General features: G+C 38.7%; 1 protein-coding gene across 2 annotated transcripts; it reads left to right on the top strand.

Moving 5' to 3' along the window:
• Positions 1-9,967, top strand: mis18a (MIS18 kinetochore protein A). Of its 2 annotated transcripts, none has more exons than XM_049592076.1 (5): positions 1-284; positions 562-628; positions 1,740-1,862; positions 3,727-3,829; positions 9,006-9,967. In XM_049592076.1, the coding sequence occupies exons 1-5, from the start codon at positions 56-58 to the stop codon at positions 9,084-9,086; spliced, it is 603 nt and encodes a 200-aa protein (XP_049448033.1). In that variant the 5' UTR covers positions 1-55; the 3' UTR covers positions 9,087-9,967. The 2 variants fall into 2 exon arrangements, with proteins under 2 accessions (XP_049448033.1, XP_049448032.1); XM_049592075.1 differs by lacking the exon at positions 9,006-9,967 and adding an exon at positions 4,141-5,007.
• The last annotated feature ends 5,750 nt before the right edge of the window (positions 9,968-15,717 follow it).

The following is a 15,717-nucleotide window of genomic DNA, read 5'->3' as shown; positions in this document are numbered from 1 at the left end:
ACTGTCAACCACCCGCGTCAGTTTGAAACGGTTTGTTTTGGAGAACCTGGTAGAAATGGCGGCGAGAGAAAAGTCCTTAAAACACCGACAGAAAGTTGTCAACACCACGTTTGAGTCCAGCATAGACTCCACCGCCGTCGAAGAAAAGTTGTTCGGCCACGCAGAGGTGGACGAGGACGACGACGGACCTGTGGTCTTCATCTGCGGGAAGTGCAAGTTGCCTGTTGGGGATTCAATGTCCTGGGATGGAAGTGAGGACGGACAGAACCAAATAAGACTGAAGCGTAGGTTTAGCTTACTTGCCTCCTTTCTAAGAATAAATTCGCATGTAACGTAAAGTTACATTGCAGTTGGGTGGCTTATCAGACTGCCCCCATCAAAATATAGCTCCATCTTTCTTCTATTATTTATCACAGTAACGCTAGCTAGCTAACAAGTGCAGCTTAAAATCTGATCGAATGGTGCATTCAAATGCAGCTGTAGAGATTGGAAGTTTACAGTCCCATGCCTGATACAATGCTGCACAACGCTGCTGACATGTCTGTAATGTTTTGGCTTCAGGTGTCACTGACAACGTCGTGGTTGGAGAAGACACCCGCCTGCACGAAGCGAGCAAACGATCTCTCTGGTAAGAAGGTCCTGCACAGTACTAAATAAGTATTCAGATCCTTTTACTCAGGTAAATACCAATGTAACAATTTAAGAAATAGTCAATTACATTTAAAAGCTATGCATTGTGAATTTTACCTGAGTAAAATTCAGAAGTAACATACATGCAATGTACTTAAAATATCAAAGTTAAAAGTTCCCATTCTATCTGATACTTTGTCTTGTAAGCAACATTTTATACTATAGTATAGAAAGGTCTAATTTTAAATGCTTCATACATTGCTGCGCAGTTTTATGTATAACAGTGCATCATATTTTTTAAGATGATCGTAGGACAGGGCAGCATATCGATATTAAATCAATACCATGATAAGGTACTAGATATCGTCTTAGATTTGGAAGTAATATTTTAAGTGTTTTCCTTGTTTTAAAGGCTGCATTACAGTAAAGTGATGTAATTTTCTGAACTTAACAGTTTCTAGCTGTTCTAGCATTTGCCTTTACCCACTTACACATTATAACCGCATTACCAATGATTCTTCACCAAAATAATATAATAATAATATAATACAAGATCATTGCAATATTTATATTGAGGTATTTGGTAAAAAAAAAACCCAAAAAACTGTGATATTTGATATTCTCCATATTGCTCAACCCTAGGCGACTTTATGTTATGTATGGGAAATCTTAATATGTAAAGTAACTGTTCACTATAGCTGCAAGCCCACTGTAGGTGAATAAAGTACCCCTAAATTGTGTTAATGCATGGCACTTGAATAAATTTATTTAGTCCTATTCCACCACCGGTCCCGTCCCATACACCTGATCTTCAGGTAACCAACACATAACACTACATTTGTCAACCCTAATTTTGTTTTCCACCCATTACAATAAGTGAATTCCCAGAAAAAAAACAATAGCTTTGTCTATAGTACTCCCTAACCAAATAATTTTAGTTGTCTAAACCTACTCATCTTTTTTAATTATAGTGGTAGTAGATGGATAGGAAAATGTGAAAGGTAAATGTTGTTTTTAAATGCACTGACAAACATCCTGTAGATATTTTGCAATTTATGTGTGAATACTTGTTAAATTAAATCTCTCCCGCTATTTTTGTCTCTCCACAGTCTGATCGTGGATCTGTTCTGTCGAGGCTGCCACTCTGTGCTTGGCATGGTTTACACATCTACACCTAAGAACCTGGACCACAAGAGATTTGCATTCTATTTCAACGTAGCAGACATTGACAGGTATGCTTAGCGCTCGGGTTATTAGTGGGAATGTTTAAAGACATATATCAGTTTGCATTTGTTTAATGTGATTTATGTTACGTAACCAAAGTGTGACTTTGTTCTGTGGAAAATGTTGTACACCTGTGAAGTCATTTCAAAAGATGTACTCTCTCTGTGAAGATAGTCTCCACTGAAATTGTTGCCTTATTGACTGTATAAATGTGACTTTGAGTATCTATTGGAAAAGGAGGCTATGCTTCAGCAATGGGATTCTCTGTAGAGTGCTGGACCCAAAATCCAATAAGCATGTTCCAAAAAATGTGAGAAGGTAGCACATCCCAAATTTTAGCGTCAGAGAGGACAAAATACTCACATCTCACTTATTTATTTGGCTCACATCACAATAGAAAACTCTAATGCATTTTAGTACAAAGCCAACGTCAGAGTGTTCAAAGTTCAGGTTCAATCCAGTAATATGCACAGGAGAAGCATTGATACAGTATTATAAGAGACTGTTTTGCCCTGAAACATGAAAACATAGACCCTCATAAAGTGGTATTAACACACTTATTCTTAAAGGAGTACATCACCCACAAAGTGATCATTTGTATATCATTTGGTCATGCTGTGTTATCTTGAATTTGTAAAGAAAACTTTGTTATCCTCCCTTGCTTCCATGGCATGTGGCAAACATATTGATTTATTGATTGATGGGGACCACATTAAACAACAGCGAAACTATGTCAAAACACCCATTACCAAACTCTCGCACAACTTGTGCACTATAATCCAAGTCATATTTATCCAGGCGTATGCTCAGTACTTCCTATACACATGCATTTTTGCTAAGAATCCTTACTCTTCACAACTGAGGTGAAAGTGAAACTTATCTATGCTCTCTCCACAGCCAGACTCCAATACTAAGAATGTGTTTGTGAAGCACTGACCCTGTGACTGGATAAATAAGACTTGGATTATACTGCATGAGTTGTGTGAGAGTTTCTTAACTTATGTTTTGATACGGTTTTGCTGTTGTTAAATGTATTTTCATTTATTTGACCTTTATTAAACCAGGAAGTCCCACTGAGATCTGACCACCTGGTCAAGGTAGCAGCCAATCAGAACACATTTAAAATACATCAAATTCAACATATAATTCAAAAATCCATATAAAACAACAACTATTCAAACATAGTGGCTTCTGAAGGAAAACAAGCTCATGTCTCCGTCACCACATTCTTTATGATGCCCTGAAATTTATCAATGGATAAAAGTGTTTTTAATTCTAGATCTTTTTGAAGATTGTTCCATGTCCAAGGTGCAGAGTAGTAAAATGCAGTTTTTTCCAGATCTGTTAAAACCAAGGGCACTTTAAAAAGCAACCACTTGGAGGAGCGTAGCTGGTAACTACTAGAGCTGACACACAGAAGGGTGCAGAGGTAGGCTGGAAGTTTGCCCAGTATTGCTTTATAGGTGACAATATACCAGTACTACTGTCTGCGAGTGGTCAAAGATGTCCAACGCACCAAATCATAAAGAATGCAGCGATGAGTAAGTGAATGTGTCAGTAAATGTGGTTCCCAATCAATCAGTGGTTTCGCTGTTTTCAATGGAGGCATGTTAAGTTTTCTTACAAATTCAAGGTACCAGGGCATGACCAATTAATATACATGTTGTTTCATGTTGGAGGTGATGTTTTCCTTTAGTGACATCAGCATATTCTCACAATCAAGTACAATAATGTAGAAATAAAAACCTTATTTTGATGTGGAAAATATCTTGACACTAATTTTGTAGCTATACAGTAAGTGAATTTACTGCTGTTGTTGAGTACCAAAGGCATCAGTTAGGACCCTAATACTACCCTGTGAATGTTCTCCAGCTATGTGCTTGGCTCTGCAAGCCAGATGTTGGCAGCAGAGGGCCCCAAAGAGCAGCCAGTCACACTGGAGTACAGAGGCATTGTTGAACAGCAGCTGACAGAGGTAAATTACTGTTGCTGCTTTTCTTTGTCTGTTTTCTCTGATATTGTAACGCTGTGAAATGAAATGTTTCACCCTCTGAGCAGAATGTTTACTCCAAAGCTCATTGCATTGTGTAACCATGACTTTTTCTCCCAGCACAAGTGAAGTTAAATCCTTTAAAATTAAATTATTGTGTAAAAATGATGAAAAACTACTGGTTTGACCCGCACATTGCCAGTTATGAGTCATTGTTCTCTGTGTTGCATTGCCCTGCTGACAGTGCTCTCACATTGCTTTAGAGCAGCTCTCTCTCATTGATTATCAATGCACAGGTTGTACTCATGATGACATCAGCTTCGTTCTGGGAAGCCCTTTCTCCTGTGACGGGCAGACGCTTATATCAGACATTACCTCATCTATCCATGTCACTGCCTGCAAAGTGATTACATTTTCATACCAGTTTAAATTGAATTAAATTAAAGAAGTATATTTTCAGTGAGTTTAACTTTTAACATTCAAATCAGTTTATTTTTTATAATTTTCTGTATGCTTTAACTTTCAGTTCCTTTTCTTTTTGTCACATTATTTATTTGAAAAGTGAGAAAGTACTTACGTTTTTTACTGGAATAGTGTAGCGGTTCCCAAAGTTACCTAAATCACCCTTTGTTCAAAAATATCCACATGGCCCCAGATTGGCCAGTAGGTGGTGATAGTGTGCAGGAGTACCTGCCAGCCCTCCCACACTCTTGCACCAAGGACAATAGATGTGATGGGGAGCATGTTGAGGAATCTTTGTTGGAGGAAAAACATGTTTTGATCATGAAGTGTCTTTGTCACTATAGCTGGATGTATGCATGGTATTTTGTTTTACTTGGCAATGGTCTCTAAACTTCTTGGCTGCAGGTGACAATTGTTCCATTGTGTTATGAGATGTTATCTATGTGACAGCACTGGTTATAGACAAGAAGCAAAAAAAGAGTAACAGAACATAAGACATGCTTTTGTGTCCTCACGGAGACATCATGTCTATGTATTATCAGATCAAGTACCATTATTAAATCATCGTTCTGTCTGTGACTAATAGTTTGCATGTATAATTATTTTTTCTCCTCTGTTTCCTTTTTTGTGAACCTCCCAGACAAATGCATATTAAAATAAATCAACTCCTTAGTTCATCTCACGCAATCAGTCCCATGTCACTGATGTAATAATGTTGCTACGCCGTGTGTCAGTCACACAAGAGGGTGTGCCCTCGCCGTTTAATGAAACGAACAGGCTTACCTCATATTCTCTTTGGTTAATATGTAGGTTACCCCCTCAATCCACCTTGTCACAGACTGTGTTTAGTCCCTGTGTGAGTAGACTGAAGATTAATCTGACTATGATTACACGCTGATTGTATTAATTTTTGGTGGCTTTATAGCCATCATTCATTGTTAGCCATTGGCTCATTGTGACAAGATTATAAAGGCCTTTGACAAGGTCAATAATTAAAATCAGTGCTCTCTGTCATCACATGTCCGACGGCATGAATCATTATGGCTTCATTTTCACTGCTTTAATTTCTTTCCGTTGGCATTGCGTTTGACTTGCATTTCCACTATAAGTGGTATGTAACAGCTTGTCAGTCCACGGTCCACTCATGTAGGTATTAAAATAACTTAGTGCTGCAGGAAAGAGTCCTGAAACATGGAAACGAGTTAGCATTTTTGCACTTTTGGTTGCCACATCCTGAAGTCAAAGGGTTTTTTGAATGTGTTTTTGGTTAGATGCCTAAAAAAAGGTCTGTGGTTTACACAAGCTTAAGAGGTTTTCACATTTTGTTCTTCAAAAAAACACAAAGGAAGCTCTGCTCACTGTAGCTCCCGTAAGTGCAATTTGTTAGCACATCCACAAGAGGCGTTTCTAGCTAGCTCACATTTACAAGCCATGTTTCGAGATAACTTACATCCGGAAGTGATGTTTTAGGTTAACTCGAAACTTCACTTGCGGATGTCCCAATAACTGGCACATACAGGAGCGACAGTGTGCAGACCTTTCTTCATGTTTATTGCACTCTTTTATTGGTCCAGCTCCTGCCTTAAATGGTTTTTCAATGGAAAAGGGCACCTTTTGTTTTATGGCATGAAATACTTCAGTATATACCCCCTTGTGAATTTTTTAAGCTTCCAAGTGTATTTAAAAAGGTGGGTGGCAGCTAAAAAGTAACCAAATGAGATTACACAGCTTTACAACCCTGTTGTGTTGGCAGTGTTGGAATAATTTGTTTATGGCCTGATGTTAGCATTTTAACTCTGGTGATTGCATTTATGCTCAGAAAATCATAAAGTGGTTTTAATTTGCGAGTATCATAAATTTTTGTTTGCCTCAGAGCTTATTTTCTGCAATAAGCCAATGTCCAATGGAAAAATCCCACAGCTTTTTGACGATGAATCCAACTTCCATGTTGGCATTAAAAAAAAAAAAAACGGTCATCCCTGCAGCACTCTATACTTTTGGATGCCCACTAAAATGTTTCCATAGCAACAAGTATCACACTGTTGATCTGACAGTGTCTGATTAAAAAAAAAAAGGAGTTTTGCCAAATTCAGACTGTATTTTATTTAGACAAAGTTCTTGTGGTTCATCTTCATCATCAATAGTATCACATGCTTATATTCAACATTTGAGAAGTTCAGCTGCTTTTTAATGCTTAATTGATTAAGAGCCATCAGTTACCTCATTTATTAAGTAAAAATACCAAACAGTGTCTGGTTGCAGCCTTTTAACTGTGAAGATTTGCTGTTTAAATCATTGTTGAGTGAATACCTTTGGGTATGAGAGGCCCTTTGTACTGTTTGCGGACATTTTATAGACTAATCAGTTACTCTGAAAAATAATTGATGGATCATAGAGACAGAGTGCAACATGTCATACTCACTAAAAACCACACTCTCTGGAAGGGAAAACAAATTATTCAACAATATTCAACCAAGGGCTGAAATGATAACCAAATACCTGCAGCTTAGGGATGCACGATAATTATGGCACGTCATCAGTATTGGCTGATATTGCCTTCAAAATGAAATATTGGAATCAGCCAACATGCTGATAATATCGGTACATCATCTGTATCGCCCAATATCACCTTTAAAGTGAACTATCAGAATTGGCCAACATGCTGTTTTTTAATTTACACAATGAATGAATATTAGATACATAGAAAAGTATTGTATTTCATGTCTCCATCTGCTGGTGGGCCATCACGATAACATAATACAATGTTAATTCCATGGCAGAAGAGACTTGATGATTACTAAAATTAGGTGGGGAAAAAAGTGGTTATAGTGATATCGGTATCAATTATCTGTCAAGTGAGTTGTTACATATCGGCATATTAGATATTGGCAAAAAAAATCCAATATCATGCATCCCTGTTGCAGCTAGCTAAGAACATTACATGTCAACATGTCAGTGGATTATTATAGCACCCATTCAAGCGGGATTTATACACGCATGGCAGACCTCACGCTGTAGCCTACACACGTTGCCTTCACCGTTGTGAGCATTTATACTTGTGTGGTGGTGTGTCTGTGTCACTCTGCAGGTACATCTCCATAACACTAGTCAGCAGCGGAGGTTTCTGTGAAATGCTGTTCAGTTGAATTGATTCAAAACACACATTAAACACACATTAAACATGGCTTAATAGAGACAATTTCAAACATAAGTACACAAATCAGCTTCACTTTAACTTGAGCATTCACTGACAAACACTTGTCTTTATCTGGACACATTTACCCCACAAATACAACATGCTAACGTTATTAGCACAAGCTTATGGCATTTTACATTGTATAAATTAGCCTAGTGGCCAGCAATCTTTTCCTCTTCTCATATAACAACAGCAACATTTTACTAAGGTAAGGGTACATAATTTGGCTCTGTTAGAACTCACAAGATTCATCGACAAAACAACTGTCATTCTAAACACTTTTTCCAAACAAATAAAACATGCTAACATTATTAGCACAAGTCTTTGGCATTTTACATTTTATAAATTAGCCTAGCTACGATCAGAGATTTCCTCTGCTCTTATTAAACCAGGATAAATCCCAAAGTATAAATCTCTGAAGGATAAACACTATTTTTGTGAAGGCTTACTGTCTTCAGTATTTAAAGTTTCTTATCTCTGAAAGAAAAGTAAATAAAAGCTTTGTTTCCACTGAGGGAAATGATTTCAGCATACAAAATAGACAGGAGGTCTGCGTCGCCGTGATGTGCAGTTACATTTCTAGGGAGGTGCACGTCAGGCAATGGCGTAGGTTACGGCATAAGCTTCACATTGACGCAGAGCCTACGCCTTAGCTATGGCGTCTATTCAACACAGAACTATAAATTACACATTAAAGTCTCCCCTTCTTCTTCAAGACTTTTTCTGTTCTTTGCTAGCAGATGTAACAAGGATGCGACAAGGACGCACCTTCATGCAGTACAAATTCAACGGAGAATGATGAATTATTTTCCCCTCCGACAGGGGCAGGATTTAAATGTGCTTCGTCTTTATGAGAGGACAAGGTGAAAATAATCAGCTTCACTTAATTTGTTAAATTAAATAAAGGGTTTTGCATAAAATAATTTAATTTCCCAAAGTAAGGTATTGAAAAAAGTTGTTGTCTTTTCAGTAGTTACAACTCAGTACGCTGGTATTAAAATATGAAACCATGCCCAGCCCCGCACTCTTTGTCCTCTGCTATACTGTATGTGTTGAAGGTGCCCATCAACCCAGCCGCCATAGTTAATGTATTCTGTCTGTCTGTCTGACTTGTAGACACTTGTTTGGGTGTTTCATCTTGTACACTCACTGACCTGTCTCCCCCACCCCACCCGCTCTCTCTCTCCTCCCCTTGATACCCATCCATCCCTGACCACTTCCCCCTCTGGGTTTCGTCATTCTCCATCGCTGTCCCCCTTTTTCAATTATCTGTACTCCACCCCTCTTTCTTCCTCACTGCTTCCTGCTGTTCCCTTCATTTCCCACCTGTCCATTTTCTCCTTCGTTTCTTCCCTGTCCTTACTCCGTCACATCCACCCTGTCCATGCTTTACTCATATATCTTCCATTCTGGCCTTGCGGTTCATCTTCACATCCTGAACCCTGCACCTTTCAAATCCTTCTCCATCTCTCCTGACTGACACTCCTCCTCCATCCTTCACAGATGAAAATGCTGGTCATGTCTATGGCACAGAGGCTGGAGGAGATCGACACTGGCCTTCAGGATGAAAGCGATGTGGCGTGACAGTGATGAACGTCAACTTTTCTGGGGTGGGTGCTTTGTCCAGGTGTGACTTCTGGCCCCTACCGTTACATTAATGCATCCTCTCCTCCATCTCAACCACATTCCCTCAGTAACAGGTTTTGTACTAGCCTCACCTTTTACACACACACAGCTTCCACTCTGCTTTGTCCTGATTACCGGTGGTGAAACAAAGACTGCCTGCACATGTAATCAATCATGTTGTCAGCTCGGCTCCCGTGGCTCATGGCACCATCTTCTCTCTGTGTCTCAGTGCAGTGTGAATGTACGCTGTGAGCAGAATGTTTATTTGTGCAGGATTTCATCAGGCAGGCTGCACACTCAGCACAACGCCGTATTGATCTGGCCACTCGAGGCCACACACACTCTTTCTCTTTGTTCTGTTTCTCAAGCCTGGAGCCCTAAAGGGTTTCTGTTTATTTGCTTTTTATCACCTTGTTGTGGCCAGAAGTGAACAGCATTTGATGAATTTGTTTTAAAAAAGACACACAGTCTTTAATACTGGCTGCATCTCAGTTAGGCACATTGCTGGCTATTTTTTCCACACAGACATTATATAAAGACATTTTTTGGTCTCCAAAATGAAAAGTGGTTTGCATCCATCTATCATTACATTGACTCATAATAGATTTGTTTTATTTTTATTTGTTTGTACAAGCTTGTTTTGTTTTAAGTGTTTTTGTGTAATAAACTATTCAACTGTTTCCAAAAATGAAGACATTATTTTAAAAAATGTGTTTCAATATTGTCAGTTTTACATGAGAATTAACCCCTAATCAGACAACTTTAAACTACCAGGATAATCTTTTTAAATGTTTCTATTTTTTCGACTTTGTGCAGTAAGATTTCTGGGGATCAGAGGCTCATCCTGCTTTGTCTTTAATTAGAAGTATCTCTTGGATTTAAGAGTTAAACAGCAAGTTTAAGGTCTTTGGGGTCGTGGAGGGCGGTGATTACACTTTAAAGGCTGAATGTTTGTTTACCAACTGACCTGTAATGTGCCTAGCAACACTTTCTACTAAGGCGGGAAAGCAGCTACATGCTGTACCGCTTGCCCTCCCTCACCCACGAGGTTTCATCAGCCTCACAGAACAACAACAGTTAGAAACGGCCAACCAGCACGCTGTATCCAAGGGCAGGTTGCGATGGCAACTGAGAGCACGTGCTATGCTGAGTGCCTGTTGCCATCTCGTCATCGTGTTCACCGCCAGAGGAACAGCCAGCCAGCTCGCTGGCCGGCACGCCTGTCAACAGACGTTATCCCCCGCTCATGCTCAGACACATACACGGGGGAGGAGTCCTGAATGAACCCCCCCACACTCTAATCTCTGTGTGATGTTTTTCTCTCCGCTAACCCCACCCTTGCCCATCTCTCTCCCTCCCCCTCCTTTTAATTCTCCCCTCCCTCAAATGCTGGGAAAAAAAGTCAAAACAACAACAAACAAGGCGGCGTGGTTTTTGTTGTTTCTGATGGTGTAGGTGGCGGGTGTTGTTGTTGTCTCTATCCGGTCCTTGCTTAGGGATGAGATGCCTGCATGCATCCTGCAAAGAGAGTGGATGATGCAAGCCGGCCGGCCAGTCGTCTGTCCAGATGTGTGCTGTTACGCCCTGTAACAGACTCATTTTGGAGAATATCTCCTTGTTTGTTTGTTATCCATTCAGAGTAATAAAGCTTCGAGGCTTGTAGCAGTGTTTGAAGTCAGCGTCACCATGAATGGCTCACAGAGTGGCCTCTGAACTCATTTGGCTGTTTTATATATAGACATAGTGTTGCTGGATGCATTGCACTGCTTAGTGCAATTATTGCACCGGTTTCACCCCATTCACCCCTTAAGTCTCAACCAATCATTACCCCCCAAACCAAGACCAGCGTAGAAACACACACACAAACACACACATGCATCAGTCAGTACATCTGCACACATTCTACAAGCACTCGGGGACAAAGGATGAATAATGCAGAGGTAGTGTCTGAGTGAAAGTCGCCTCCCCTCTTTCCCTCCTTTTCACCTTCCCCAAGCAATAAGGAAGCAATGTTGCCATGGAGGCAATGAAGCCTCGGCACGCTATCAGCCAATTACAGCCTTCCCTGTGTGAGACATGAGACCAATGGCAGCACGAACTGATGCTGCTGTTGCCACAGACACTGAGATCCTATTGGCTGAGCTCTGCTCTTTGATTGAATTTCTGATCTTGTTTTTGAGAGAAAAAATATCTCAAGGAGTGCCACCTGTGTGCCAACTTACAAAATATGTTTGTTTTTTTCCCACAAAATGAAAAGGATTACTTTGTGAGAGGGAAAATGTTTCAGTTTTAGGGTTTAAGAGCCATAAATTCAGTGCCATTTTTGGTGCTGTAATAAATGAGCAGTGAGGAAAGGAATTCTTTTTTGTGGCACTACATCCTGAGGAGTATGTGTCGAGAAAAACAACCTCATTTCCATAACGACTGTTTTAATCATTAGTTGTTCCTGGCATTTAATTGCAATTTTCTACCCTCCCATCATTTTTGGTTTTCCCCTGACAAAAGAACCACACCCCACCAGTTGCTCATCACTGGTTTATGACCATTTCCTGGTTTAACTCTTTACTCTCCACAGCACAGTCCAAACCCCAGGTCCATCACAGGCTTATATCTGTGCTGTGCATGTGACAATAAGCAACAGTTAGGTAAAATATTATTTTTGTTTAATATAAATGTATTTACATGGTGCTATATGTAAATACTAATTGTTTTTCTTAAGGGAAAATATTATATTCTCTTTGTTCCTGTTTGAAAATATGACCAGAAAACTTAAAAAAAAAAAAAAAAAAAAAAATACCTGTATGTGGTAGAAAACTCAACTGAACTTGGTTGATTGCTTGACATGCTTCACCAAAATACTTTTAGATTTTAAGTTATTATCAACACAATCTGGTCTCATCTTTGTCTTTGTGTTGCACAGACTAGACGGCAGGTCGTCTGGGAGGTTAAATGTCCCAAATTAATCTCAGGAATCTGTAGGCGCAAGATGATCTTGGTGTCAGGAGCATTTGGGAAACTTAGCCCAGTTTTGTTTTACTAACAGCACCTCTAGGGCGAAAGCGTAAAATCGCTGATAAGCTGCTGCCTTCTCGTTCCATTAATCACCTTCATCTGTGTCTGTGATCGAAACAGGATAGCCGGCCAGTCAGAGACTCGTCTGACGGAATAACCCAAATCCCCTCTGAGTGCTCAAAGCTTCCTACTTCATTAGAAACATCTGCTTGTTTATTTCCCCACACATCTTTGTGTACGCCGGCGTCTGCCAGGAAGTCTCTCACTCTCTCCTCCTCGCCCTCTGCGCGTGTGAGAGCTGCTGAGGGAGGCAGTACTGGTCTGCGAGGTTAAACCAGGGATGCTCAGGTTGTCTGTGTGTGCGTTTGTAGTGGGGATGCACATCCCTGGTGTTCATCACTGTGTAGCAGCCAGGTTAATCGTCTGTTTTTCTCAGACACAAAGGCTCGTCCTGTTGCCACTGACACCCTGGTGTGAGTGTGTGTGTGTGTGTGTGTGTGTGTGTGTGTGTGTGTGTGTATACATATATATGTGGCGAGAAGGGGGCTGAAAACAGGATTAGTGTCATCAGGATCTAAGCCTGAACAGATTGGCAGGAATAAAGTCCTGTTGTACAGTAAGTGGTCAGTTTGGCCTCTTATTAAAGGTGATTTAGGAATGAAACATCATTTTGTGTGGCCAGGGACAGATAATGAACAGTGTCTGAGGAACATTTATGAATGCCGCCACTCAGGGTATCAATTCATAAATAAAACAAAGCGATTGGTGTGAAATTTTCTTTCAAAATTTGAGATGAAAGCCTGCATTTCTTCAGGGCGTGGTGTATGTTGATATGAAAATTTCATGTCACAATTAATCTGGCAAAGATGAGATTCAAGATATCATTAGGATAAGCATTAGAATATGCTTTAAACTCACACGCTGAGGTGGTTTGCGCATGATTCCAAGTTTAAGCCACGATTATATGATTCAATATTTAAAGAATGGCCCCAAAAAAGCATAACGGTGATGTGCACAGTTTCAGATAATGGTGAATTTATGAGCTTCCAAGAGTTAAAGGTTAAGTATAGTCTTGTGAACGAAGTTTTTATAAGATAAATTCAGTTAAGAGAGTACTTCACAAAAGAGAGAGGTCGCAGTGAAACTTCAAATAACGTGATGGGACGATTGTGGATGCATACCAATAGCAGGGATCTTGTGCCGTCTCTGCTTCCTGCCAAGTTCTGGGGGAAGCAGGGGGGGATTCATCGTTGGGAAGCATAGTTTAAGATTCAAATAACAGGAAGACTGGCATCAAATCTGTGAGAGGCAATGTACATCCACACGCTCAATAGTATGGAGGAAATTCTGACTCTCACCTGCTGTTCCACAACACTCAAAATACAAAGCAGGCAGCTTGGTGCACGGCAACATCGTTGGAGGCTGTGTGGGAGCACGGAGGCTGACCACTTGCTTTCTGGAGCTGTACAAAGATCAGGCTATACTGGGAAAATGTTAAGACAGTTGCTAAAAATATTTTGGGATATAAAATCCTAAACACCTGCGCTGTGATATATTTCAGGAACTTAAAGGTGTTGTGAGCGAGACAAGCTATCTATTAGATTAAGTCTTACCCGCAGCAAGTAAAAAAAGCTGTTAACAAACATTGGCTTAATGTAAACGCTCTGAAACAGAAACAGTGGAAATCATCCCAGACATTTTTTTTTAAAGTCAAGGGTTGAAGAGAATTTGTTTAAAATTTAAGTTTAAAATTTGTGGGACATGACAACAGCTAAATAAATGTTTAAACACTGAAACACTTCCAGATAACCAATAATTGTTACTTTGCATTTTTTATTTGGTTTGTGTATTTTATTGTATTATATTTTTGTGTTGATGTTGTTGTGCCCTTCTATTAATATCTCTGCTAAAACTCAATAAAAACATAAGTGAGAAAAAAGGGAATATCCTTGAAACTCTTAAAATGGCGCTAAGCACATTGAAATCACTTTACATTTGATAAGGAAACTAATATTTTTATTACAAAACAGAAAGGACACACATCTTTTTAGTGCACATCTTTTAGTGAAAAACAATCAATCTTAAAGATGCCAGTCTTTACAACCAAATGAAATGACATGTTGCTTGAGGTCGGTGCGTATGCAGCCTGTCCTTGCAGAGTCTCTTTTATTGTTGATTTCCCAGCCGTCTCTTTGGGTGCTGCGGAACATGATATTCACATTTATCCCCATTTTGGAAATTTATCAGGATCAAATCATGTTTTTTATTGTGATCTATGATAAAACCATATATCTCATCCCTACGTATGTCTGCTCTCTTGTTGTTTCAGTCTCAGTTTTAAGTTTGTCAAGATATATGGCTTGGGGATATAAGCAAAAGACAATCATAATGACCATAAGACCTATATTTGTTATATATAGTATTAAAATCCTTTTTTTTTAGGCACAGAAAATATCCATCATACATGTTCATCTGGCACCCCAAATATTTCAGAAATAATTCCTGGAGAAATCTGATGTACTAACTGCTTTGTACTGTTTCAAGCAGCATAATGTTCATGATTCACAACATTAAAATCCCCCCTAATATGATCATGATGAAAAATATCAACTTATTTCCCACCCCTGCTGGGACGATGAAGGGGGGGTGTTTGTTTATCACAGACTCGTCAGTGTAACCTGACCTGTTTATACACAGATTAACGTTCAAATAATCTGTGTCAAGGAAAATTGTGTTTTTGTCTTCATCTCATCAGCATGGATTTCTTTCATGAATAATGCCTGAGACGTCGTTAGTTATAACTTCTTGCCTCTGCAGTCAGAACCGTAATACTGCAACTAACTTTTTCTTACATTTTGATTATTTTTTAATTTGTCTGTTACATTTTCAAATAACAACTTGTGACTCAAATGATTCAAATTATAATGTATGACATGTGCAAAAGTGGTGAGAATGCCCACGGAGAGACTTCTCAACTTCTTAATTTATACCCAAATATATGAAATGCACAGTGACATAATCTTTTTTTTACATTCATATTGAAATATCTGAGAAATTATCGTTTTGCATTTTTGCAAAATAAATTACTAAAACAACTGTTTATAAAAAAATTTATTGATTAATTTTATGCTTAATCTAAGAGTAAAGATATTTTAAATTTTCTTATTAGTTTTTGTTTTTATTTTGTTTTAAAATTTTATTGTATTTATTTATTTATTTATTTTAAATTTAGATTAGATTCAATTAGTTTCCAGAGTGGGTTTGCTTCTTTCAGTTTTTATTTTCTTTATTTTTTTTTTATTTATTTATTTTTTTTCAATTAATTTCAGCATTCATTTTTTTTTAAATTATTATTATATTTGTCAGGTGCAAGATTTAAAAAGTTAAGAATAGATATAACAATACAGATACAGTTTGCTCACAGTCGTATAGACATCCCCGTCTCAATAAACACATGCACCAATGCCTCCTTACGGCTTAAACTAAAGACATTTCCTCTATATTTTTATTTTATTTTTGTTAGTTTGTAAATACAATATAATTTCAGTTAGTTTTCCTTTCTCTTTAAAGTAAAGAT

This window comes from Epinephelus fuscoguttatus, linkage group LG12 (genome assembly GCF_011397635.1).
Source record: "Epinephelus fuscoguttatus linkage group LG12, E.fuscoguttatus.final_Chr_v1".
NCBI classification, from domain to species: domain Eukaryota; kingdom Metazoa; phylum Chordata; class Actinopteri; order Perciformes; family Serranidae; genus Epinephelus; species Epinephelus fuscoguttatus.
This window is presented reverse-complemented; position numbering and strand designations above follow the sequence as displayed.

Coding starts and splice junctions, on each gene's coding strand:
- mis18a (XM_049592075.1), top strand. CDS start 56: ATGGCGGCGAGAGAAAAGTCCTTAAAACACCGACAGAAAGTTGTCAAC. Junction 285..561: donor GAACCAAATAAGACTGAAGC/GTAGGTTTAGCT, acceptor TTTTGGCTTCAG/GTGTCACTGACAACGTCGTG. Junction 629..1,739: donor GCGAGCAAACGATCTCTCTG/GTAAGAAGGTCC, acceptor GTCTCTCCACAG/TCTGATCGTGGATCTGTTCT.